The sequence below is a fragment of the Osmerus mordax genome, chromosome 5 (assembly GCF_038355195.1).
Source record: "Osmerus mordax isolate fOsmMor3 chromosome 5, fOsmMor3.pri, whole genome shotgun sequence".
In the NCBI taxonomy this organism is placed as follows: Eukaryota; Metazoa; Chordata; class Actinopteri; order Osmeriformes; family Osmeridae; genus Osmerus; species Osmerus mordax.
The window spans coordinates 18,400,968-18,428,146 of NC_090054.1; the positions used below are offsets into that span (position 1 = coordinate 18,400,968).

Here is a 27,179-nt window from a genome sequence, read left to right on the forward strand (position 1 = left end):
TCTCTCCCTTCCCCTCTCAGGCCTCAGATTCAGTGTACACTAAGCTGCACTGAGGTCAGAGGTCAGGGGTGCTGACCCCATCTGCTGGTGGAGTCAGGTGTCAGAAGTGGAATTTGTTAACTCTGTCTCCGATCTCTGGATTCCACAGAGAGAGAGAGAGGGAGGGAGAGTGAAGGAGAGAGAGAGTGAGGGGGAGGGAGATAGAGAGAGGGAGAGTGAAGGAGAGAGAGAATGTGTCAGAGACATTAAGTGAGGATGTCTGGGAAGGTGTGCCTGGAGAAGGGTAAGATGCTGGAGGAGAGGTGGCTGACAGGCGCTGAACTGGGACCTGACGATAGGGGATCTGATGGTCCTGTGTTGGGTCCTCTGGAAAGTGTTCCTTAGCCCAGTACCCGGTGTGTGTATGTGGGTGGGGGGGGGGGGACAGTAATAGTTGATGGGTGGGAGGAATGTGTGTGTGTGTGTGTGTGAGAGTAAGAGAGCATGGTGCCACGTTATTGATGGCGTCTGTCTGGGCATTTGACCTGGCCTGTGGTGCCTGACCTTCAGACCAACTGTTCCTTTACAGCCAGCCACCCATCCTGGCCCACACACACACACACACACACACACCCCTTCTCCCTTCCCTTCCCACACACACAAACACTCATACACCCACACACACCCACCCACCCACATGCTGATAATTAACACACACCTACCCCGCTAATCTGTGCTTTGTTTCCCCGGATGTGTGTGTGGACAGGATGATCCTCAGGGAGAGCGGCCTGGCCAGGTACCTCCACTCAGCTGTTCTCATCAGCGGAACGCTGTTGGTGTTCGGAGGGAACACCCACAACGACACGTCGCTTAGCAACGGCGCCAAGTGCTTCTCTACTGATTTCTTAGCCTACGACATCGGTAAGGACCACGGTGCGCCCCACTTCAACTGACGTCTTCCGGCGTTCGTTTGTGCCTCCAGAGAGGCCTGCCTACACATTCGTACAACCTTTCAGACTAACGTCTCTGATCCAGAAGGATCTAAATAGAGACATCATGCACACCCACACCAGGTTCCCCTCAATGTTGACCCATGAGTCACATGTCATTTGTCATGCTTGAGTGTTCCAAGATACAGGACACACACACACAGGTCACACACACACACAGGTCACACACACACAGGTCACAGACACACAGGACACACACACACAGGTCACACACACACAGGACACACACACACAGGTCACACACACACAGGACACACATACACAGGTCACACACACACAGGACACACATACACAGGACACACACACACACACACAGGACACACACACACACACACACAGGACACACACACACAGGACACACACACACAGCCTGCGTAACCTTAGCCAAAGTGGCATGTGACACATTCCAAAGTACTGGAGAAAGTGTGTATGCATTTGGGCATGTGTGTGTGAGCGTGAGTGCGTGTGTGGCCATGTGAATTCTGAGCAGTATGTAGGTATCAGTGTGGGTATGGGCTCCTTGTGTTTTTCCAGCGTTCATTCTGGTGTGAGCTCCATGTCCTCTCTCCGTGCTGACTGGTGCACACACTGTGATACAGGGGGGTCGTTATGGCAACTTGCGGGGGGCGGGGGGTGTGCGGGGGGGGGGGGGGGGTGGCCAGATGGTGCCTGCTCTGAGAGGAAGATCTGTTTAAAATACTGTAACTCTGGACAGGGGCATAACTGCAGGGGGCCGTGCTGAGCGCTGGGATGGATGGAGTGGAGGAGGGGGGGAGAGGAAGGTTGAATAGTAGAGGGAGGTTAGAAGAGAGGTAGTGGAAGGAGAGATGTATGCTTTAATACTGGAACTATGGGCAGAGGAGCTACTGCAGATGGGTATGCTGAGCCTGGGGATGTGGGGAGGATATGCGAGGAGAGAGAGGCAAGGAGAAGAGAGGAGAGAGGGAAGGAGAGGTGGCAGGAGAGGGAAGGTTGAGTGCTGTGATTGAACAGGGGGCATCACTGCAGGCAGCAGTCTGGGCTGATGCAACTTACTTGGAGGAGAGGAGAAACAAGGATGGAAACGGGAGAAGAGGGAGGGGAGTGGAGGGGAACACAGGAGAAGAGGAGGGGAGGAGGGAGGAGAAGGGTGGTAGGAGAGGGGAGGAAGAGGAGGAGAGGGGGTGGTAGGAGGTGAACAGGACGTTCAGGCAGGGAGCCTGAAAAAGGAGAGGAAACCAGACAGGGAGAGAACAGGATGGAGTGAATGATGCAGGGCTTTGAGGCGGAGGGCTGATGTGAAACACACAGGATATGAAATGATCATGTTTGAGGTGGGGATAAAGACAGATGAAAAGAGGAAGAGAGGAAGAATGATTAAAGGCTTAATAAAGCTTTTGATTCTTAATAAAAACTGTTGTCCCATCATATTAGATGCAACAGAAGACTAAGCCTTTAAAACACCCAAGTTAATATGCGTATTCATGGAGATATAGACACACACACACACACACACACCCCACATCACAGCCATGAAGAGACTCCCCCCCCTGCCCTAAACTCATACCATCATTTATTCATACTTGTGTATTCTCAAATCAGTTTTTCTGCTGCCTCGGTTTATAGTTCACCAGCCCCCACTCTCACTGCAGAGAGAGATAGAGGGAGAGAGAGGAGGGGTGGAGGGACAGGAATAATGCAAGAGAACAGACTTTACGAGGATCTTGTGGACAGTTATGTTCCTGTGTGTTTGTTTAAATCATTTTCATGCACTAGTCCATTATTTTCTAACTGTAAAAATAAATAAATTCAAGCACACCCAAGAATCAAATGGGCTTTAGTAGTTCTACATTGCTCAATGTCTTGTCAGTTACAATCCACCGTTACTGCCCAATTTATACATGTAAAGTTACGGACTGTTTCAAACTTGTAAAGTTCCTGACAGTTTATATTTACAAAGCTACTGACTGTTTTATTGAGGGTTATGGGTGGTCTGTTGGTCTGGGGAATGTTGGTCAGCCACACCGGTTGACTCCGTGATTGGACGGCTGGGTCACGCTGTTAGGCCAGACACGGTTGGTCGGCATGGCGACAGTCAGCCCCTCACAGGGTCCGATCTGTTCTCCATATTCCTCTCCACTCCTCTTCTCTCGTCTCTCAGAGCGATCATTCATCCGTTCCACCTGTGCAAGCCCGTTGGCCCTCCCCATCTCTCCTTCCTCCTCTCTCCCTGCGCCATACGGCCTTGCACGCTCCGAGCGCTGGTTTAAGCACTACTGTGTTTTTACGTGCCAGCCTCGGAGGGGAGACCGCATTAGCTGCATCTGTGCCCGTCTTCTGCCACCAGAGATTGAATTGAGCTCGACACTCACGGCAGTTTTGGTTTGTGTTTCCTTCGTTTCCTCCTCTGCCCGTTCTCCACCTTGTGCTCCCTACCCCCCCCCCCTTCCCCCGCCGAATACTCATAATTAGATTTTGTGAAAATGAAGTCTAATTAAAAATGTAGTAGCAAGCACACAAGCTCGCACACACTCTGAGACACAGACACCCTGTGCTGTGTTGGAATGCAAAGGCAGACACTATCGCTTAGAGGAGCCCCCAAACACTGCAGCACATTTCATTAAATCTGACGTTCAAGTAGGCTCCGATCTGCCCGTCAGTCTCTCTCTCTCTCTCTCTCTCTCTCTCTCTCTCTCTCTCTCTCTCTCTGTCTGTCTCGCTCTGTTTGTCTCTCTCTCTTTCTCGCTCTGTATGTCTGTCTGTCTCTTGCTCTGTCTGTCTCTTTTTCTCTCGCTCTGTCTGTCTCTCTTGCTCTGTCTGTCGCTCTGTCTCTGTCTCTCTCGCTCTCTCTCTCTCTCTCTCTCTCTCTCTCTCTCTCTCTCTCTCTCTCTCTCTCTCTCTCTCTCTCTCTCTCTGTCTGTCTCGCTCTGTTTGTCTCTCTCTCTTTCTCGCTCTGTATGTCTGTCTGTCTCTTGCTCTGTCTGTCTCTTTTTCTCTCGCTCTGTCTGTCTCTCTTGCTCTGTCTGTCTCTCTGTCTCTCTCGCTCTCTCTCTCTCTCTCTCTCTCTCTCTCTCTCTCTCTCGCTCTCTCTCTGTCTCTCTCTCACACTCTCTGTCTCTCCCCGACTCTCTTTCTGTGTCTGTCTCTCTCTCACACTCTCCATGTCTCTGGTACTCTCTGATTCTTTCTTCTGATTCCCTAGCCACCTTTCTAGAACTCCACAACACATTAATAATGGAAGATTTCGCAATATCCTGCCCGGAAATGAAATGGGAGGTGGAGGCAAGATTAGTATCTGTCTTCCTCTGGAGAGACCACACCTCCCTGGGCTGTGGACCTTCTCACCCCTCTCCAGCTTCGCATGCAGGTTGTGTCCATGCTTATGGGCCAGTGTGTCCATGCTATGGGCCAGTGTGTCCATGCAATGGGCCAGTGTGTCCATGCTATGAGCCAGTGTGTTCATGCAATGGGCCAGTGTGTCCATGCTATGAGCCAGTGTGTCCATGCTATGGGCCAGTGTGTCCATGCTATGGGCCAGTGTGTCCATGCAATGGGCCAGTGTGTCCATGCAATGGGCCAGTGTGTCCATGCTATGAGCCAGTGTGTCCATGCAATGGGCCAGTGTGTCCATGCTATGGGCCAGTGTGTCCATGCTATGGGCCAGTGTGTCCATGCTATGAGCCAGTGTGTCCATGCAATGGGCCAGTGTGTCCATGCAATGGGCCAGTGTGTCCATGCTATGAGCCAGTGTGTCCATGCTATGGGCCAGTGTGTCCATGCTATGGGCCAGTGTGTCCATGCTATGGGCCAGTGTGTCCATGCTATGGGCCAGTGTGTCCATGCTATGAGCCAGTGTGTCCATGCTATGGGCCAGTGTGTCCATGCTATGGGCCAGTGTGTCCATGCTATGGGCCAGTGTGTAAGATAATACCAGTTTTGACAGGGAGGAGGTTGGGTAAAGGGTGTGTTAATTGCTTTTGCCCACAGGGTTAATGGTTCTATCGGTTTTGTTTTCTGGCAACCGCCAAACCCCATTGTACCGCGAGGAGGGCGTAGACGGGGCGTAGGTATGTTGGCATCAGGTTGATTGGCACGTTAATAAGATTCCATCCTGACCCCTGTAGATATGACTACTACCGGCGGATTTGATTAAAACGACCTCTTGATCTTGACCAGTGTTGTCAGCGATCCTCTGCTTTAAAAAAAGTGCTCCCCAATTAGCAGAATACTTAGCCGGGTCATTAGCAACCTGGCGGCCTGGCGTTTAACTCCTCGGTTCGTTTTTTTACGGGAGACAACTCATCTCGCAAAATGGCACATTTCCATATTAATGCGTGGCGGGGACGTGAGGGTCGTAAAATCCTTGGGGGGGGCGTTAGTTTGAACGGTAAAACACACTGTGGCGATGGTGTTCTGCTCGGGGACATAAACTATATTACTGTGTACCCTCAGACGTTATTAACGACAAGATAAAGTGTTTTATGGAGTCTTGTCTATATAAATGATACAAAGGGGTTTCAAATAAACTTCGAGCTATGAAGAACATTACAAAAGGAATATTAAACTCCTCTACGTGAACACTGTCGGAGTCAGAAATGCTCGTGTTAGTTGGGACGTGTGATGCGTGTTGAAATGCTAGCGATGGGTGAGATGTTGGCTATGTCAAACACTGAGGTCAGATGGACAGTGCAGATTGCATCCAACAAGCCTATTTATGGTTCCTGTTGAGGTTTGATCCTTATTAATTGGTCCTGGTGCTCTGGTTGTTGCTTACCCGTGGTGTGGTGTGTTTCCAGGCCAGGCCCAGATCCCATCTGCCGGATCCTGTTGGTTCTGTGTTCCTGACTCTGTGTTCCACACCCCACGATGCATGTTTCTGTATTCCTGTGTGGAGGGTGATTAAATCTCCATTAAGCTCCTCTGAGTCTACTCTGGCTTTGGTTAATGGCAACTGCAGTGGATTAATCTTTTATGATTATTCTCACCTCCCACATACACTCTCTCTCTCTCTCTCTCTCTCTCTCTCTCTCTCTCTCTCTCTCTCTCTCTCTCTCTCTCTCTCTCTCTCTCTCTCTCTCTCTCTCTCACACACACAAACACACTCGTAAAGCCATCTTACTGTGGTTGGTTGTTTATGAGAGTATTGGTGGCCGGGGGGGGGGGGGGGGGGGGGGGGTGGTGGTACCGGCTCTTGGTTCTCCCTCCATCTATCCTCTCTGTATCTTCTGTTTCTCCACCCTTCCACCGACAGTGTTAATCACCCTATCTCTCCAGCCATCCTCTGGTAGAGTTAATCACCCCATTGGCACCACTGTAACTCAGAGCAGCATCCAGGGAGAGACAACAGTCATGCTGATCATGGCATGTATCTACACAGGAGGCCAGACAGGCTACTGGTTGATTACAGGGGATGTAATGTCAACACGGTGTGTGTGCGGTGTGTGTGTGTGTGTTCCCTCTAGCATGTGACGAGTGGTCCGTCCTCCCCAGACCAGACCTTCACCGGGATGTGAACCGTTTCGGACACTCTGCCGTCATCAGCAACGGGTGAGGCATTCCTGGTTCTGAGCTCTACTGCAGAACACACACACACTCACACACCACTTGAACACGTGTGTGTGTGTGTGTGTGTGTGTGTGTGTGTGTACACACACACACAGCGCTCATTGTAAGCATGTCCTCCTCCTGTCCACAGTTCCATGTTTGTGTTTGGCGGGTTTTCCGGCGTGCTGCTGAACGACGTGCTGGCCTACACCCCGCCCTCCTGCCACGCCTTCTACGACTCGCACCGCTGTGCCGGCGCCGGGCCCGGGCTGCGCTGCGTCTGGGCCAAGGGGCGCTGTGGCCCCTGGAACAGCCGCCTGGCCAACGGGACCCTGCCTGCCCCGCTGTGTCCACCCCGCTACCAGTACGCATGGCCTGTCCTACTGCTGCCTGCACCCACAGAGCAAGCTTCCTATCCGTGTGCATAGAACACGGTTCTATTTTTCTGTAGGATGTCTTATATCAAAGCTACACGATTAGATTTTCTACTAGGACATCTTCTAGGGCAGGGTCCTGTTTTCCACTGGAACATCTTTTAGAACTGAGATCTATTCTCCATTAGAGCAGGGTTCTATTTTCCGTTAGAACAGGGTTCTATTTTCCACTATATCTTCTAAAATAGGGCTCTATTTTCCACTACATAATGCTCTCTTCTCATAAGACTGTACTGTACATAATTGTGGGAACAACAGGTCAAATTATGTACACTTATCCGATTCTGAGGTAATTATGAGGCAGAGCTGGAAATACATTCCACTGTGCTGGCATCTCCAGTCGTGTTTTTTGTATCCGTAGCCCGGTCCAGTGTTCAGATGATAATCATAATTACAACTCAAAGGTGAACAGGACTGGTCATTAACTAATGAAATAACAGTTCAGCTGATGGGAGATGGTAATTTTAGCCACTGTTTCTCCCTCGCATTTAATCCCTCTTCTGGTCACACCGTGTGTGTGCGTGGGTGAGTGTGTGCTTGTGTATGTTATTTGCTTCTGGTGTGGAGGTGAGCTCTATTTGGAATAACACTTTGAGGTAATAAGCATGGATTTACAAGATAATAAGAATGATAGGCAATCAGACCTGTCTGGTAAATGGGACACGAGAGAGAGGGAAGCTCGAGATGTGTGCTTGTTTTTCTTCGTCTTGTTTATGCTCAAATCTCTGTGCGTGTGTGCGTGTGCGTGCGTGTGTGTACATCCAGACAGCGCGGACGAGCGGTGTTTCCGGTTCTCAGACTGCGTGAGCTGCACGGCCAACACGCACGGCTGCCAGTGGTGCGAGGACAAGAAGTGCATCTCTGCCTCCAGCAACTGCACCGTGGTACGCCTGTCTGTAGGGGGCGCTGGGGAGGCAGGGCAGCGACGCACACTGCAGCCACCACAAACCCTCTAACTCAGGGGTCTCCAACCCTGTTCCTGGAGTACTGCCTGTATGTTTTTGCTCTGACACCAATCTAGCACACCTGATTCTATTAACGAGCTGGTTGATTAGGTAACTAGTGTTTAATCAGGTCAGTTGTAAGTGTGGTTGGAGGAAAAGCCTACAGGAAGGTATAGCTCCCTAGAAACAGGCTTTGAGACTCCTGTTCTAACTGTTGATGTCAGCAAGCCTACTACAGTACTAGCTCTGTAAGCCTAATGCTTCCATGAGTTGGCTTGGTTCATGTTCATGTCAGTAGAAGAGGGCATAGCTCAGTGGTTAGAGCATTTGACTTACATATCAAAAGGTCGCAGGTTGAAAATCACCCCTGTACTGTACGTTGCTTTGGATGATAGCATCTGTTAATTAAAAATGTATACAGTATTATTAGTAGGCTGTTGCTTTGGTCAGTTGACCCAACTAGTGACCCATTACACTAATGTGTTTGACCTCCCTCTGCTGTCTGTTTGTTTTTCTCCGTGTGTGCGTAATATAGCTAACCCTGGAGCTAGCCCAGAACCACAGGGGTCCTCTCTCGCTCCCTCCCCCCTCCATGCTGTCTGAACACCAGCTCTCTGTGTGGAAGCAGGGGGGGCGCAGAATAGGACAGGTACATGTGCTTCTCTCTCTCTCTCTCTCTCTCTCTCTCTCTCTCTCTCTCTCTCTCTCTCTCTCTCTCTCTCTCTCTCTCTCTCTCTCTCTCTCTTTCTCTCACACACTCACAGTCTCTCTCACACACTCTCTCTCTCTCTCCCTCCCTCCCAGTGGAACAAGTCAACACCAGAATCAGATCACTATTTAAGTCTCCCTGGTGGTGTAAATGTGTTGATGTTTAGAGTGTGAGCGTGTTTGTCTGTCTTTTAAATGACTGTATATCAATTTGTGTGTGTGTGTGTGACCAGTCTGTGAGTAACTACACCAGGTGCCAAGTGAGGGAGGAACAGGTGTGTGCTAAACTGGCCAATTGCAGGAGCTGCTCCCTCAACCTCAACTGTCAATGGGAGGTCCAGCACCTGGAGTGTCACGCCTTACCTGGTGAGAACACACACACACGTACACGTGTGCACATACACACAAAGACAGCAATGCCCACAGACAGACACACACACACACCTCTTTCTCAAGCAAGCAGCCAGACAGTGCTGTTCTTAGAAGCCTACCTGTTTGACAGCTACAAGGGTTTGAATGCCTGGAGAACGTATGCCAATGTGTGATGCATTATTAACACTCTGCTAGCGCGCTCCTCTGGGGGCCCGTGTTTTCTCCCCTGTCTCTGAAGTGGATTTATTGCTCTCATTTTTCAAAGCTCCCTACACGCTCTCTCTCCCTCCCCCTCGCTCTCGCTCTCTCTCTCCTTCTAACAGACACACACACGTAAACACAGTACAATACATAGATTATCGACACTCCCGAACACACACACACACACACAGCAACATACACACACACACACTAAATCTATTTACTCCACAACACTCCAGTCCCCTGAAAAGGGAAATAGGCCAATTATAATTGTTTACTTGATGTTATGAAAAAAGAACTTCGGCTGACTCAAAGATTGTAGCCCAGAAAGACTTCCATGATGGGAACTAGTGGTTAACTAGCTAGAGAGGAAGGAGGGAGCTAAAAAGGTAGGCTTTGTACTGACACCTATGTAAGCCTACTGTTGATACTCTGACCTTTGTCTCTCTGGTTGAATATCAGAACCCCCACCCCCAGTGAGTTAGCCTGCTGAACCAAAGCCCTGCATTGAGTTTGTCCTTCTTCAGCCTCAAAATGATGGAAAATGTGAAACAGCTTCACTTTCACACAGTCCTATTCTGGGGGAAAAGGAACAGAACTCTGGACTGTGTGTGAGTGCGTGTAAACAGGGAAATGTTCCAGACTCCTTCCCAAACACAGAAGTAAACTCACTGCGATCCCTGAGAAATAGCCTTAAATCTGCTGAAGTGTTTATCCGTTTCTGAAACCGGAGCCCTGTGTTTGTTATGGTACACCTCGTTCTCTCAGAGCCCCTCGCTCTCTGGGCGGCCATCTTTAAACAGCGGTTTTCTGATGAGTAGTGCGCCATGGTAACCATTATCCAACGATAAAAAGGTAATCACTGCTGCTCTCCAAAATAAACAGCAGCATTCCTCAGATGAAACCAGAGTGAGCTGTTAGTCCTTTCATGCCCACTGAATGAGTCCTCTCTTTATTAGTGCAAGATCTGGGGTATGTGGAGCCTAAACTATTATGTGCCAAGTGGTTTAAGGCCTGTCTCTCAGAGACCTGTGTCTGTGACTGGCAGATATGACTGTCTTTTGAAAACCACTAACTGGAGTGGACATTAAAGACCTGTTGGAAATGTATTTTGGCTGTCTGAGACTTAGGGTTGTGGCTGATCTATACATTAAACACCTACACACTTGGCCCTTTGACTTTTGAGTTCAAATTGTGCTTTAAACAGGTATAATCACTGAGTATATGGCCACGATATAGACTAATCTATATAATCTCTCAAAGTAATGCAGCCTAGCGTTTGTCAGAGGCCTGGGACTCAATTTTCTCTCTCCCCGATCCGCAGCCCAGCTTTGTGGGGAAGGCTGGCACCATGTTGGGGAGGCCTGCCTGAGGATCAACTCCAGCAGGGAGAGTTATGACAACGCTCAGCACTACTGCAAGAACCTGGATGGGAACATCGCCTCGCTCACTACAGAGAAGCAGGTGGACTTTGTCCTGGAGGAGCTAGCTAAGCACCAGCTACAAAACAAGGTGGGCTGACATTCACAAAGTTTTATACTGTCTACACAGTGGGTCTGGTCCGAGCATTTTCCTTTAGCACGTACATCTTTGTTGCGAATATCCTTTGGGGTCGGGGGAAGTCAGGTGGCTGAGCGGTTAGGGAGTTGGGCTAGTAATCTGAAGTTTACCGGTTCGATTCCGGCTGTGCCGATGACGTTGTGTCCTTGGGCAAGGCACTTCACCCTACTTGCCTCAGGGGGAATGTCCCTGTACTTACTGTAAGTCCCTCTGGATAAGAGCGTCTGCTAAATGACTAAATGTAAATGTAATGTAATCAGGGGGATCAGTGGGGATGGGTATAGTTCAATGGTAGAGTGTTTGAGTATAGATCTAAAGGTTGCTGGTTCAAATCCCCTGGTGTACGTCGCTTTGGGGAAACTCACCCATACATGAATCATCTGCTAAATGAAAACATTGCGATTAAGTCATCCTTCATTGGTATGGCCAAGTCTTAGATTCTAATTAATCTCTTCAATGAGTGACTTACTTTGTCTTTTATTTATTGTTATTTTCCCACCCACCCACCCACCCACCCGCGCGTACACACACACACACACACACCCACACACACATCACAGACAACATACAGTTGTCTGTGATGTGCTAGTTTACCAGCCCACACATGTTCAAGACAAATATTTCCATCTCAAATTGCTCATATCCTTGATTTTCTCTCGGCTGTCTGAGAATGTGCATCGTCAGGGTGACAGGAAGCTAACATTTAACTGTTGTTAATTATGAATGCAGAGATCCCTCTCTCTCCTCCTTCGTATGTGTCACTTCAGGGTGGAAGGCTTGAGCAGTTTAGTCTTTGAAGATTAACATGGTTTTCAATAAAGCTCACCTTTGATGTTGTGAGATGCAAAGGCAACAGTTTTCCTTATCTTTTTTTTTCCCTCTCTTTGTTTGTTAATAAGCATCCTGTTCCTCACCGATTCAACAAACAGACTTCACTTTCTTTCCAAACACTTAATTACTTACCCTATAGGATACAAAAATGAAAAAAGTTAGTTTGAATAAAAGGACATTTCAGAACAAGGCAGCAACAGAGTTTTTCAGTATTTCACATGAATGTTCTCTCAATTACTCCTGTTTTTATGGTCTCATAAATGTTTAGTGTGTGGTAGATCATGGATGATGTTAGCTGATTAAGAATTCATTACAGGTGAAACTTTTTAAACATCCTTTCCTTTAATGAAAAATCTCTCACAAGCTTGGCTTAAGAAATAAATATTTTGGTTTAATTACCTTGGCTTGTCACACAACTTTATAGGTTTGTGTTGGCTAGGATTTGGAAGTCTGCACTTTCAGCATAATTACTGGAATTTACAGCAAATGTTTGATTTAATATTGAGTTTCACATTAAACATAATGTTTTTTGAGTATTATTTTCATTAAATTATTATGTAAGTAGTACATTTCAAGGATATGAGGTGGTGATGCATAAACTCTTTCTTAGTTGTATTGCAAGGACTGGTTTGCAATATTGTAACATGCTTGTGTGGGATTGCTATCTCTCTCTGTCTCTCTTTTTCTCTGTGTCTCTCTCTCTCTTTATGTCTGTCTGTTTCTCTCTCTTTTTCTCTGTCCCTCTCTCTTTCCCCTCTCTCTCTCTCTCTCTCTCTCTCTCTCTCTCTCTCTCTCTCTCTCTCTCTCTCTCTCTCTCTCTCTCCACCCTCCTCCCTCCATCTGTAGAAGTTGGCACCGTGGGTGGGTCTGAGGAAGATCAACATCTCGTACTGGGGCTGGGAGGACTCCTCCGCCTTCACCAACAACAACCTGCGCTGGCTGGAGGGCGAGCCCAGCGACTCGGGGTTCTGTGCCTACCTGGAGCGGGCGCCGGCCGCAGGCCTCAAGGCCAACCCCTGCACCGCTACCACCGACGGACTCATCTGTGAGAAACCAGTCGGTGAGAGAATTTCAAAAATATATTCTTTCAGAAATATATTCTTTCAGAAATATTCTTTCAGAAATATCTTTTCACAAATATATTTTTTTTTTCCAGAAATATTCTTTCAGAAATATTTACAAAATATATTCTTTCAAAATATTTTGTCAGAAATATTTTTTTAAATAAAATATGTGGGGGAGAGATGGGGGAGAGGAAAAGGCAAAGGAAGGAGCAACATAGGGGGAAGAGGGAGGTCGAGCTGCAAAGTGGGGGTGCGGAAATCCATGGTGTGGTCGCTTCAGGAGTAGAGTTGACTGCATGCCACTGTCTTCAGAGATAGGTATCAGAGAGGGCAGTAAAACACAGAGGTTTTATTCCTCTCACATCTTAAGAGGGGTGTGCTTTCAACCAGGCCAGTGTTTAACCAGCCAGTGTTTGGCTGGAGACTGTCATTGCCTGTACTGTTTGAAAGCTATTTTATTATGGGTCAACCTCGCCCTCTTTCTGGTCTCGTTGACATTGTGCCTTTAACTCAAACACAGTGAAACACCAGCAAGCTCAGACTACCATGTTAAGCCCCTTAAAGGGTCAAAGGTGAAACTGTCTCTTAAGTATTGGAGTCGTTGAAGACGTCAAATAAACGACTGTTTGTCGGCTCACTGTGTAGTCCAGCAACATTCCAGCCTTTCCACGTCTCCACTCAAATCTTCATCCAGCTTTTAAAGATCAGTTAGCAGGTGTCCATGTTGCGAGTAGAGCTCAACCTGTCAAGTGAACATGGTCTGAACCTGTTAACATTCATTTCAAACATAACCCCCCCCCCTCTCTCTCTCTCTCTCTCTCTTTCTCTCCATCAGTGAGCCCCAACCAGAGTGCTCGCCCCTGTCGGATCCCGTGCGCGCTGCGCACCAGCTGTGCCAACTGCACCAGCCAGGCCATGGAGTGCATGTGGTGCAGCAGCACCCAGCGCTGCGTGGACTCCAACGCCTACGTCATCTCCTTCCCCTTCGGACAGTGTCTGGAGTGGCAGACCGGCGACTGTCTGGGTGAGATGGACTGTGTGTGTGTTTAGGTTTAGGGCTCAGGGCTAGTTTTGTTCAGGGGGTAATGTTAGTCGTGTGTGTGAATGTGTAGGAGGATACTTCATGGACTAAAGGATTTAACATAAAGTCTGCAAAGAATCTGTGTTGATTTTGAATACATTAGCACACAGAGTATGCAGTAATTTAATGTTTTTATGAGAAACAACATAGGAGAAATGTGCTGAGGGACTGGATGCTGTAAATGTCGGAAATGTACTGTGTACATTTTCCGTCTTACAATGTACCCACTCTATTACAGTACTGCCTTGTGCAGTGCCTAGAACAGTGCTGCAGAATCAGCTACATATCTCAAGTGCAACATCGACCGCTCGAGATCTTATGATCCGCAGCCAGCCTCCCTCACCCTCTCTGCCACCTTGCTTGTGGGCACTGTCAGGAAAATCCATACCCTATTGGCATTTGTCGAACTCAATAAAAAGTGCACGCCCGGTTGTGAGTTCACCCTCAAATGTGAAGGCGGTCCGTGTGAAATGTTCTGGAAGTTCGATTTGTCTCTCCCAGACCCTGGAGGGTACAGGGGGAGACGGGTGCTCGTAGCATTTTGTTCGGTGATTTTCAGCCTCATTGATTTGTCCATGATAGGGCACGCGGCAGATTTAGCTTTAGGAAAACATGAATAAGAGATGTTTTAGGAGGATTGTCAATATAGTAATACGTTGAAATCCACCATGACTAGCCATTCAAAAAAGCGGCGCTGTAAACACAGTTTCCATGATACTGAAATATCTTACATGTAAGTCCACACTGAGTGAATCTAATTACTTGTTTCTGACTATTCTCCTGACAATATGGATGTAATCAAAATGTTAATGAGCTGTAGCTTTTTAACTTGTTATGCTAGACTCCTAATATAGACCACATTACATAAGGGAACTCGTAACTTTGAACAGGTCTTCCTTCATGCTATTCTGAATGTCCATGAGAATGTTCCCCTTTTCCCTGCTCAAGGATCATTGAGAAAAATGTCAATATCTCACTGAGGGCAGTAAATGAGAATAAAAAATCCAATTTAAGGCCAGAGAGCTGCCAAGGCCCCCCTCCACAGCCTCTCTCTGCCTCCACAGCCTCTCTCTGCCTCCACAGCCTCTCTCTGCCTCCACAGCCTCTCTCTGCCTCCACAGCCTCTCTCTGCCTCCACAGCCTCTCTCTGCCTCCACAGCCTCTCTCTGCCTCCACAGCCTCTCTCTGCCTCCACAGCCTCTCTCTGCCTCCACAGCCTCTCTGCTCAGCCTGGTCCTGGGACAGGCTTTGCTGGCCTTTCTGAGGCAGGTAAGGGGGTAGAAATGCTCCTTGTTGGTATTCACCCTGGAGGCTTCCAGAGACTTCTCTCTCTCTGGTGCTGATGTTCAAGGTTTTTCTGTTTCGGGGAGTGGAACAAGGCCCTCTTTAGGGGTTATGAGTAAGTTTAGTTTGGCTTCAGCTGGTGGTTGTATTTATCTGGAGGGGCCTGGGGGGGTCAGTGACTCCAATCTGGTGGTGCTCCTTCTCCCATGTTCCTGTTAACGGAGTGTGATAGAGGAGCAGCACTGGGAAATGGGGTTTTTCTCACCGCTAAGGTCACACACATCCACCGATGATTAGAACTACCTGGCCCGCGCTCTTTTGGGGTTAGGGTGAGCCACCAAGCCTGTGGATGCACAAGTTTTAAGCTTATTGCCATTTCTAACAAATACAAGTACAGGTACAGTGGAACTATTCTAAGCTTCTCCTCTTCACCATCCCTCATGGTCCATCTAAACGTATAATTAACGTGTATTATTTGAACATTAGGTTCAAATTAGGCGATTACTGTGTAGAATTGAGTCAGTGTAGTTTGTCTAACTGGCCCCAGGTCTTCCCTTCTCCATGTGTCTGGTTGAAAGATGTCATGTGAAATCGAATGTTCTCTAGCAGATCATCACGCAACCTACTCAACTCAAAGGTTTCTGTTGACGTGCTCCCAGTGGGTTCACAGATCCTGCAGAGACAATGGGGAAACCAATTAACAGTTCTTTTTAAAGGCGCATTAATTGTTTCACTGTATGTGGGGGATGATGATTAGTATTTATAGCAGTGTCGTGTACTCAAATCCTGTCATGTTTAGCCCATGTAAGAGAAAGCAGCGATCTGATTGAGTTGTGAAGGTTCGTCAGGAATGTATTTTCTATTAATGTGTTCCGTAGCGTAGTTTGATACTTGCTGTGTGAACCTCATAAATGATGCAAGATGTTTCAGTATTCAGCCTGGTTTTTGGTGTTATTGTATTGTGAACTTTGCTCTCCAGTGCAGCCTGGACAAACCCAAACGGACTGCTCTGTGAAAATTAGGAATTTTCTTGGTTTCCGGCACATTGGTCAAACCGTTGCCTTTGAAGTCCAAACAAACAGAGGAGAAAGAAAGGAGGAGGGTGCCGGGTGGAGAGAGAGAGTGAGAAAGAAAGAGAGAGAGTGTGTGAGTGTGAGACCGTGGAGAGATAAGAGGAAGAGGAAACAGAAATAGCCTCTTTACTGCGCTCAGAGCTCCAAGATCCATGCTGTGACATAGTCCTTCTGTCTCAGAAACAAAGAGAGCGAGAGACAGAGTTTGGAGGAAGAAAAGCAAAGGAGTGGTGGGAAGGTGGGTGGGGGGGGGGTTGGTGTTGAGGAGATTGACAGGTACAGAAGACTGTCTGAGAGGAGGATGTCGGCTTAGAGATGGGGATCCTGCGTTTGTAATTATAGAACATATGGCTGCTGTTGGGAAGAGTCGGAAGAGAACGGAGAAAGGACTCCGACGCTGCAGCAGTTAAAAAGCGGAGCAGGAAAATAGGGTGTCAAACACACCAGGCCGGGTGAGAGATGTTCTGCTAGAGACACCTACGATTTGGCTGCGGCGCAAAAGTTGTTCCCAGCTTGGGGTAAAATGCAAATTGTACCTTTTAGCTCAGTGTTAGTCAGCTCACACACAGCTCTAGAAGAGACCTTGGAAGGTTTCCCAGAACCACAGTGTCGGGTGGGTGAATGACGAGCTACATGTGCCTTGTTTGGACTGTTACTGGGGTTTAAAGAATGGAGGATTGGCCCAACTAGACCTGGCGTTGAGAGGGGGTAATGGGAATTTATCTGCTACGTCTTTGCTTTCAGGCACAAAAAGATGTTCAAACAAACACATTTAATCAAGAGTTCACTTCACAGCCTCTGTCTCTAAATGTTGAGGGTTAAAACTGATTGAGAGTCCAGCCGGCTTAGCTTTTCTGCATATTCCATAAAAGAAACTATCAGATTTGCTTTATGGATGTCCTTGTTGTAAAAAGTCATTTCCTTTTCCCCTGCAAACCTTTGGGAGTCTCATAAGCATTTAATGACTCCACACATTCTCAATTGAGATAAAAGTACTGGAAAGAAATTCAATTTATTTTCAAAAATATAAAGGTCAAGTAACAATAATGATAGTCAGCGAATCAAGGACACTGTTATAAAAGTCTTCTGTGGTGATGTTTGCATCAGTACTGTTCTTTTGGCCAAAGTAAACTGGCCTAAACAGCTGTCAAGGTAAACGGAAACAGTCGGCAGTGGGCTGTTAATGACAAATCTAGAGGCTAGTGCAGAGTTTTTCTTCCTCAACTTTGTTGTGCCAAAAACACGGATTTTCCTGTAAAGTGACCAAACTGTGAGAAGTGACACGTCTCTAACTCCCCCCCCCCCCTCTCTCCCCCCCTCTCTCTCTTCCCCCCCCCCCCCCCCCCCCCCCCCCTCCAGCTCAGAACTGTTCCGGCCTGAGGACATGTGGTCAGTGTTTGGAGCAGGTGGAGTGTGGGTGGTGCGGGGACCCTTCGAACACAGGCAGAGGCGTGTGTACCGAGGGCTCCTTCAGGGGCCCCATGAAGACCCCCCCCAGGCCCGGCAGGGAGAGGGACTGGGCCTGGGGGAGGGACATGGCCCTGGAGCCCGCCATGTGCCCGTCAGAAAAAGGCTTCGACTGGGCCTACGTCCACTGCCCTGGTAAGTGGCCAGCCAAGCATACACACACACAAACACACAAGTACGGACCACGCGTGCTCACACAAACACACACACACACGCTCTCATGCTAGGTGGTGTGTTGTGGTTAAACCCCGTGGTCCTTGTGGGTCTCCTCCCCAGCCTGCCAGTGCAACGGCCACAGCACGTGCGTGAACGGCAGCGTCTGCGAGCAGTGTCGCAACCTCACCAGCGGACCACAGTGCCAGACCTGCATGCCCGGTTTCTATGGAGACCCCACCAACGGCGGAAAGTGCCACGGTGAGTGAGTGAGTGTACGGGAGGGGGGGGGCTGATTCAATACACCAGAGTGACCTGATGGGGGCAGTGTTACAATACCCAGATGGCCTTGCTCATGGGATGGTTGTAGCATGCAGCTGATGGCCTGAGTGTGTTTGAACACCAGGAGAGGTGAATGACAGGGGGAGAGGAAACAGAGTGTGTGTTTGTGATCGTGAACGCCATCAGAGGACAGGAACGATGAACCAGAGTGGATGGCCACTGTCCAAGACAAGACGGCTGGGTAGGGTGCTCTCCTGACCTGGGCTCCCCTCAGGGTGGGGAGACAGTGAGCTACTGCCCAGGTCACCCTCTCTCCACCTTCACCTAAAAAGGGAGAGAGAGAGAGACAGAGAGAGAGACAGAGAGAGAGACAGAGAGAGAGACAGAGAGAGAGACGGAGAGAGACGGAGAGAGACGGAGAGAGAGACGGAGAGAGAGACGGAGAGAGACGGAGAGAGACGGAGAGACGGAGAGAGAGACGGAGAGAGAGACGGAGAGAGAGACGGAGAGAGAGACGGAGAGAGAGACGGAGAGAGAGAGACGGAGAGAGAGAGACGGAGAGAGAGAGACGGAGAGAGAGAGACGGAGAGAGAGAGACGGAGAGAGAGAGACGGAGAGAGAGACAGAGAGAGAGACGGAGTGAGAGACAGACAGAGTGGAAGGTAGAAAGATTGAGATAGAGATTGTGATTGTGAGACAGATGGAGAGGTTCTGAGTGTAAAGCATGAGTAGACAGAGAGAAGCTAAGTAAGTGAGTGAGGGAATTTCTTGTGGGAGAGAAGAAGGTGTAATAACATAATTCCTCGGCTGACAGATGTGCCTTTTTCCCCGTGTGGTGTGTGACGTTAAATCACTCTTAATCATTTTCTTATTTCCTGGAGTTGACTGCAGACTGCCTGCCTGCCTTACTGCCTGGCTGGGTGTGTGTGTGTGTGTGTGTGTGTGTGTGGGTGTGGCTACCTGGCTGGGTGGGTGTGTGGCCGGGTGGCATGGTGGCCGGGTGGCATGGTGGCCGGGTGGCATGGTGGGTGTGTGGCTGGGTGTGTGGGTGTGTGGCTGGGTGTGTGTGTGGCTGGGTGTGTGTGTGGCTGGGTGTGTGTGTGGCTGGGTGTGTGTGTGGCTGGGTGTGTGTGTGGCTGGGTGTGTGTGTGGCTGGGTGTGTGGCTGGGTGTTAGGGTCCCACTCCCTCTCCTCACACCTCCCTCATGCTCCCCCGTCTTCCATTCTTCTTCTCTTCTCCATACACCCCTTTCTCTCCTCTTTCCCTCCTTCCATTGGCTACATTCCACTGTCCTCCTCCAACAGCTTTAAACGCTGACATGATTAGAGGGGGATTTATAGACGGCCCTCCGTACACACGTACACAGTACACACCTCCCTCCCGTTTAACGGGGCGATCCTGTCCCTGGTTCTCTCTGGGCTGCCTCATCCCTCCAGCCGTCCCTCCATCTCTCCGGCTCTAGCAGGATAGATGGAGCTGTCGGTAATGACTCCCAGGCACTGATGTGTGCTAGATTAGGCCTGGGAATGGGCCTGTTCTCCCCAGGTCTGTGCGTGTGGTCGGGAGGGAAGGGAGGGGGGGGGGGGGCAGACAGCCTCTCTCAGATGTCATAGGCTGTCTGCGGGAGAGGGGGGGGAGAGAGGGGGGGGGAGAGAGGGAGAAAGTAACGGAGATGGACGAGAAAGATGAAGGAACCCCCCCCCCCCCCCTTCAGTAAGGTTCCAGTGTAATGTACGAGGAGTGGAGGTGGAGGGTTGTCCTTGGCAGAAGGGAGGATGGTGATGGAGGACAGATGGAGGACGAGAGGAGACACTGTCCAGTCTGGCGTCTGTGTGACAGATGATCAGCTGACCTTGTGGACCATGAGACGTGTGTGTGTGTGTGTGTGTGTGCGCGTGGAGAGTCCCCCCCATCATATCTAAGACTGACAAGATCACCTTGACTTGTGAAGTGGTTGATATGCTCTCCTGAGCCTGGTCCAGGGCTAGGCACAAGACCTTCTTCATGTCTGACCTGTGCAGTCCTCTGCTGGTCTAACTCCAGTGTTTCCTCCGTCACGGCAACATTTCTGCCACCATGATATCAGAAATAGGGCTGTACAAAAGGCCGTCTATCGGCAGTGACTGAGTGCATGTTGGAGAATAGCACGGACAGGCGCTTCACGCCGCGAGCGGGCACGTGCGCCACTCGGCGTTAAAAGGGAGAGAAAGAAAAATGAGACTGCCGCTGTCCGGAAGGATAACTAGCCAGTTGAGATCGCGCGTGTGCGTCCTTGAGAACTTTAAGTCGTATAACTTATGTTGTCAGAGAGACCTGCCCCCACTGCTAAAAAAAATCCAAAAGGAAACAGTGAACTCGGTCCCTTCCTGTACCTGCTTCCAGTATCACACCACATGGCGGTTCTTTCTCAGCCTGTCATATCTTTGTTGTCCCGCTCTCTCCCTCTCTCTGCCTCTCTTTCTTTCTCTCTCTCTCTCTTCCTTCTGTCACCCAGTGCTCTCTCATGTCCTTGCATGATGCCAGCACTGCAGAGTTCAATTAAAATGTTGTTTATTGCTTTTGGATACGGCCCGCTGTGCTAGCCGGATGAATTCCATTACTGTCTGTTGAAGAGCCCTTTAGGTCTGTCTGCCTGCCTGCCTGCCTGCCTGCCTGCCTGCCTGCCTGCCTGCCTGTCTGTCTGTCTGTCTGTCTGTCTGTCTGTCTGTCTGTCTGCCTTTCTCCCTGTCTGTTTCCCTGTCTGTCTCCCTGTCTCCCTGTCTGTCTGTGTCTGTCTGTCTGTCTTTCTGCCTGTCTGTCTGTCTGTCTCCCTGCCTGTCTGTCTGTCTCCCTGTCTGTCTTCCTGTCTGTCTCCCTGTCTGTCTTCCTGTCTGTCTCCCTGCCTGTCTGTCTGTCTGTCTCCCTGCCTGTCTGTCTGTCTGTCTGTCTGTCCCTGTCTGCCTGTCTATCGTTCTGTGTCAGTGAGTGTGTCCTCCAGGAACCCAGACTACTGTACAGGGTTCTAGAATGAGTTTGCCCTCCAGCCCTCCATTGTTATGGCCTCTGCATCTCATTGCTTTGCCTGATGATAAGATGCAGAATTGTCTTATTGCTTTCATAAAAGCTACATGTACTACTTCAATATTCCCGTCTGTCTCTTTCTTTAATTACATTACAGTGCGCGTACACACACACACACACACACACACACACACACACACACACACACACACACACACACACACAGGGCACACATGGCAGGGTTTAAATGAGAGTCTGTCATGTTTGGTGTTGAGTATGGGGGGGTGCTGAGTGTGTATGTGTATGCACAGCAAGACACAGAGTCCAGCAGAGATGGACCATGCAGCAGGATGCTCTTTTGTGTGTGTGTGTGTAAACAGTCTGTCTGAAGTGTTTTTCAATGCCACAGTCAGAGTGGACTTTGTGTGTGGCATTAAGAATGTGTGGCACAATCAGTGGGTGTGCACGTGTGTGCGTGCGTTCTCCAGTCACCAGAGGCTGAGCCCTGCTCTGCGGTGCTGTCGTCCTGCTCAGCTAGTCTGATGGATTAGACAAGTCCAGCTGTTCTACAGATTTAGCTGCTCCACCATGCAGCCCTAAAGAGTAGAGCTCTCAGAACGACCCCACAGTAACACTCTGCTGGGCTGTCTGTCTGTCTAACTGCATGTCTTTCTGCCTGCCTGTCTGTCTCTCTACCTGTCTGTCTGTTGTCTCTTGTTCTACTTCCCTATGTTTGCAATGGAGGACGAGTCACAGCTAGACTGATACTTGGTTTGAGTGCTTACTTCTCACCTCCTCCTTACATTTAGTCATTTAGCAGACGCTCTTATCCAGAGCGACTGACAGTAAGTACAGGGACATTCCCCTAGAGGCAAGTAGGGTGAAGTGCCTTGCCCAGGGACACAATGTCATTTTTCACAGCCGGGAATCGAACCAGCAACCTTCGGATTACTAGCCCAATTCCCGAACCGCTCAGCCACCTGACTCCCAGCAGTAGATGGTAAACTAAGGTGTGCTGCCTTACATGGCCTCCTGTCAAACCATGTTCCAAACAAGGGGACGCTGCAAGTTTTTATTGTAACACGTTCACTAACTGGTTTAAGAAACTCGGGCCTTGAGGTTAGAGTCTGAGGTGAACAGGTGAGACTTATTAAATGGTGGAGCTGGATGTTCCACATGGCAAAGCAGGTTCAGGGTGAACTGGTACTTGGCCCTTGACCAAGACTACGGCACTGCTGTTACAATGTGCTGAGAGAGGAGGGAAGGGAGAGGAGGGAAGGGAGAGGAGGGAAGGGAGAGGGGGGAAGGGAGAGGAGGGAAGGGAGAGGGGGGAAGGGAGAGGAGGGAAGGGAGAGGAGGGAAGGGAGAGGGGGGAAGGGAGAGGGGGAAGGGAGAGGAGGGAAGGGAGAGGGGGGAAGGGAGAGGAGGGAAGGGAGAGGGGGGAAGGGAGAGGGGGGAAGGGAGAGGGGGGAAGGGAGAGGGGGGAAGGGAGAGGAGGGAAGGGAGAGGGGGGAAGGGAGAGGAGGGAAGGGAGAGGAGGGATTTGAAGAGGTCCCAGAGGTCAAGGTGCAGCTTTCTGACGTGTCCCTGTGACACCTGACCCCTGGCACATCATTAGCACCTGAACTTTACTTCCCTCAACACTTCATCTAACCAAACCGCAGACTCCTTCTCCTCTAACAAGAATGGGATGGAGGGGTGACAGGAAGGGGGCAAGATGAGGTCTCTAAAGAGATTATTTGATGTGATTAATTCATATCTAAGGCCCCTGTAGGCATACAATGAACAGTATGGGAATAACGTGCTGTTTAGGGAGCAAGTTGCAGGGTTGAGATTCTTCAACCCTGCTGATTGGATGACGCGGGTCTACCAGACATGCTGACACTCCACTCATACCTTACTCTCTCTTTCGCACACACGCCCGCACACACAAACACACACACACGAGTACAATCAATATAAACTCATACACGCAAAAACAAGCGTAAAGTCTATGAAAAAACATAGTAGCTATGTTCAACAACAGCATTGTTGTTAAATCACTGGGTTATCTCAGAGTAACAGACATGACCAATCAAATGGGAAATCAAATGTATTTTCCAACTTCTATGTTCTTGTCTGGAATCCTATGTCCTCTCAGGTCTAGTCGTTTCCTTGTTGCGATGATGCGACTGCTCCTCCTGTCATTATTAAACCTGACACATAATCCGATTTAGCCAGGTCAGGTTTTGGTGCAAATCATGGTTGGTTTAATTGATTTAGCTCTGTCTTGGAGGCCTGGAGAAGGTCGTTCTTTAGACAGGGTGTCAGATGGGAGAGGCAGATAGACAGGTGCTGTAGGTAGGCAGCCAGCCAGAGATGATAGACAGGCAGACAGGGACATGTACAGTAGCCTTTCTGTTCCTGTGTTATAGACAGGTGCTGTAGGGAGGCAGCCAGCCAGCCAGCCAGGCAGACAGGAAGGCAGATAGACAGGTGCTGTAGGGAGGCAGACAGACAGGCGGGAAGGCAGATAGACAGGTGCTGTAGGGAGGCAGGCAGACAGGCAGACGGGAAGGCAGATAGACAGGTGCTGTATGCAGACAGGCAGACAGGCAGACGGGAAGGCAGATAGACAGGTGCTGTAGGGAGGCAGGCAGACAGGCAGACGGGAAGGCAGATAGACAGGTGCTGTATGCAGACAGGCAGACAGGCAGATGGGAAGGCAGATAGACAGGTGCTGTAGGGAGGCAGACAGACAGGCGGGAAGGCAGATAGACAGGTGCTGTAGGAAGGCAGACAGCTTACGTGGTTGATGTGACCTCCAGAAGACTCTGTCTCTGATTCAGAGATTTACTATATCAAATCAAGAGTGGCCTGACCCTCACTTCCAGATAAGAGGATCAAGGACTGCCATCAATTTTTCATCTTTATGACTGCTGTAGCCACTGTCTCTCTCTGTCACTCTTCCTTTCTCTCTTTCTTTCTGTTTCTCTCTATTGATCGTACTCTCTCTCTCTCTCTCTCTCTGTCTCTCTCACACACACACACACACACACCTGTACCCTCTGCTGCACAGTCCAAGTCGTGAACAGACAAGAGAGACAGACGGAGAGAGGGAGGGAGGGAGAAAGTGAAAGAGAAAACACTTTTCACTTTTCAATTTCTTCGCAAGCAAGTGAGCGAGCAGCTGGTTCCAATTCAATTATTTTATTCATGACATGATTATTTGAACTTGTCACTCGCTGGCAGGTTCACAGTGAGTGGTGGGAAGGAGGATGGTTTGAAAGGCCAGGAGAGAGGAGCAGAGATGGGGAAGATCAACCGTACCCACTGTTCTCTGGGAAGACCCAGCCTGCTGTGTGGCAACACCCCATGTAGAGAGATGCTTCTCTATTTCTCGCCAGGATGACATGTCATGTGTTTATTCTCATAGTTTTTCAAACTGGGGCTATTAGTTGAGAACTGATATGCTAATATAGAAGGGCTTGCTCGCGAACATCCACTGTTCAAAACAGGACAGACTTGGATTAACAGGTTCTACATGGAAACTTGTCAAATGATAAAACGTGGTATTCTCTCCTGTGTATCACGTGGTTTTACATGAAGTTAGAACATCAAGTTAACCACTAATGGTCAACTAGGAATCAACAATAACTAACTAACTAACTAACCCTTGACGTCTACAATTCACCATGTGAGAAAAACAAATGCTGTAGATACAGTCACTAAAGCAATATGTTCCCCAATTCATTTCCATTTCGTTTTTTCTCTCTGCACAAACACACACACACACACACACACACACACACACGCATGGACGCATGCACACACAGACACACACCAGCCCATTGTAGTCTTAGTGCATCAGATGTGTTTCGGAGGCACAGGCGCGTGAGGAAGTGGGGTGAGAAATTGTCGTCTCCACGGGGTCTTGCATGGGGAATAGGAAATATGATTCATATCAAATCCCCTCCTCGCTTAGAGAGAAGAGCTTTTTTTTTTATTGCATCTTTTTGTGTTGTCAGCAGATGTGGTGTGTGTGTGTGTTTCCCTGTCCGCTCCCCTCTGCTCTCCTCTCCCTCCTAGTGCAGTCCAGCCCTAATGCGCTGCTCTGCTCAAGGCTGCTTTCTCTGGAAGCTGCCAGTAACACACGTCAGAAGAAGGAAGACGCTTCCAAAGATGCCAGCCCTCACACTGGATCCAGTTCTGACTTTGGAACTGAAAACAACTAGGGAGTCAGGCGGCTGAGCGGTTAGGGAATCGGGCTAGTAACCTGAAGGTTACCAGTTCGTTTCCCGGCCGTGCAAAATGATGTTGTGTCCTTGGGCAAGGCACTTCACCCTACTTGCCTCGGGGGAATGTCCCTGTACTTACTGTAAGTAACTCTGGATAAGAGGGTCTGCTGAATGACTAAATGTAAATGTAAACTAAGGGAGAGGAGAGAGGGAAAAGTTGGGGATGACCTCAGTGAGGTGACTACTGCACACCAGAGTCAGTGAAGGGCAATGCCCCTCAAATTAAATGCGGTGCCCCCTCATTATGTTAGCTATAAGAGTGTGTAAAAGACGGCCAAATACAAAATGCCCCCTTGTGGAAACCAAAAGCCCGTCCGATTGGCTCAGCAGCCCAGCCTGCTGCACACGCCACACGTCATGAACCACCACAGAAGAAGAGCCCTGATGGAGGAATCACTGAAGCCTCCCAGACAGACTACTACCCAGACAGGGTACTGCCTCTCCTGGTGAGGGAACGTTGACCGGGACGGTCTCATCTGTTTACCACTGTGCTGTGTTGCACAGCCTGAGTCCCTGATCTCTCTCCTCCTCTCCTCTGCTTGCTCGTTATGAAAGGAGAGGATCTATATCAGGCCCCTCGTTCAGAGCTCCGGATCTACTGTACGAACGGGACTTTGTTTACGCCAAAGTGGGTTACGGTTGTTCGAGTGTGAGGATGCATGTAGGACAGAGAGTGTGTCTGTTTAAGAGTGCGTACTGTGTGTGTGTGTGTGTGTGTGTGTGAGAGTGCGCGCGTGTGTATGCTCACAAGTGTGTGCCTCAGCGCGGTCTGCCCTCGTCATCAAATAAACAGTACGACTGCATGAAGCCTCATGTATTTGGGGCATTCCTGCCACATCCCATATCACGAGGCCAGTTTGGATGGGATCAGAGGAGCTCCTCGCTCCGACTGCATCTCCAGCTTCTGTGTTTGTCTCAGTTTAAACAGTGCAGGGAGCTGTAGCCCCATGCGGGACTTCCAGCAGGGATGCACACAGAGCGTTTGAGCAGCTCCAACTACCAGTGGGAGTCCCACAGACGCACCACTAACAAGCTGCAGAGGCTCCCAACACAAAACGTGCATTGCTCTTCACTGCTTATTTCATTCTTTTTCTTTGTGTGATAACAGTTGCTGTGTGTGTGTGTGTGTGTGTGTGTTTGTGTGTGTGCTTGTGTGATAGTTGACATTTGTGTGTGTGTGTGGGTGTGTACAAGCAGACAGGCTGTGTAGATGGCACGTCTCTACAGTTAGCAGGGCTCTTGAGTGGGTTTCTCTGTGTATTCGAAGCAGGCGGAGACACAGCAATGTTCCCCATCAGTGGTTCAGCACAGGACAAACAGCTACTGTGAAGTTCCTGACTGCCTTAAGTTTCTGCGTCCTTCCAAAACCTGCTTTTAGTGAGTCGTTATGTCTGAAGCTTCCCGAAGCAAAAGTCGTTGTGTTTTTTATTTAATCCTGAAGATACGTCGCTGTGAGTTGACGTGATGGCTGTACCACTACTTTCTCCTTCATCCACTGTCTCTGTCTCTTTCTCTCCCCTTAACACTAGTACACCACTCTCAAGGTAATTTGAAGGCAGGAAAGGGAACGTTTGAGCTGTAGAAGTTGTAAAATATCCATAATGCCGTGTTTTCTTTGAATACCTGTCTTGTTTTGTTTGCGTCAGGAGCAGTGCCAGGGACTGTTCAGTGCTGGATGATAACACTGTAGGAAGGCAGTTTTGCCTGATTGTATTTTGCTGCTACAGGTTATCTTGACCTGAGTTGTCCGTCCAATCCGTAGGTCCTGTTGAACAGCACACATGGACAAACACACCCACACATAAAATGACCACATTTGAGAGTACTTTGACCACTTTTTACCAGCACGATGGTGTAGATAATGGACACGAGCAACGACGTTCAAAAGCCCCCAAAAAACTATTAAGATGTCATACAGAGCGAGATGTGAAAGAA

General features: G+C 49.2%; 1 protein-coding gene across 1 annotated transcript in view; it reads left to right on the forward strand.

Annotated features, from left to right (window-relative positions):
• Positions 1-255: 255 nt before the first annotated feature.
• atrnl1a (attractin-like 1a) overlaps positions 256-27,179 on the forward strand; it is a 49,000-nt gene continuing 22,076 nt past the window's right edge. Inside the window, 13 exon segments of the mRNA XM_067235721.1 lie at positions 256-302; positions 746-900; positions 6,431-6,515; positions 6,664-6,860; positions 7,712-7,830; positions 8,426-8,539; positions 8,832-8,964; positions 10,496-10,702; positions 11,507-11,520; positions 12,409-12,622; positions 13,462-13,650; positions 17,424-17,666; positions 17,808-17,945. Coding sequence (XP_067091822.1) covers positions 256-302; positions 746-900; positions 6,431-6,515; positions 6,664-6,860; positions 7,712-7,830; positions 8,426-8,539; positions 8,832-8,964; positions 10,496-10,702; positions 11,507-11,520; positions 12,409-12,622; positions 13,462-13,650; positions 17,424-17,666; positions 17,808-17,945 — 1,855 coding nt within the window.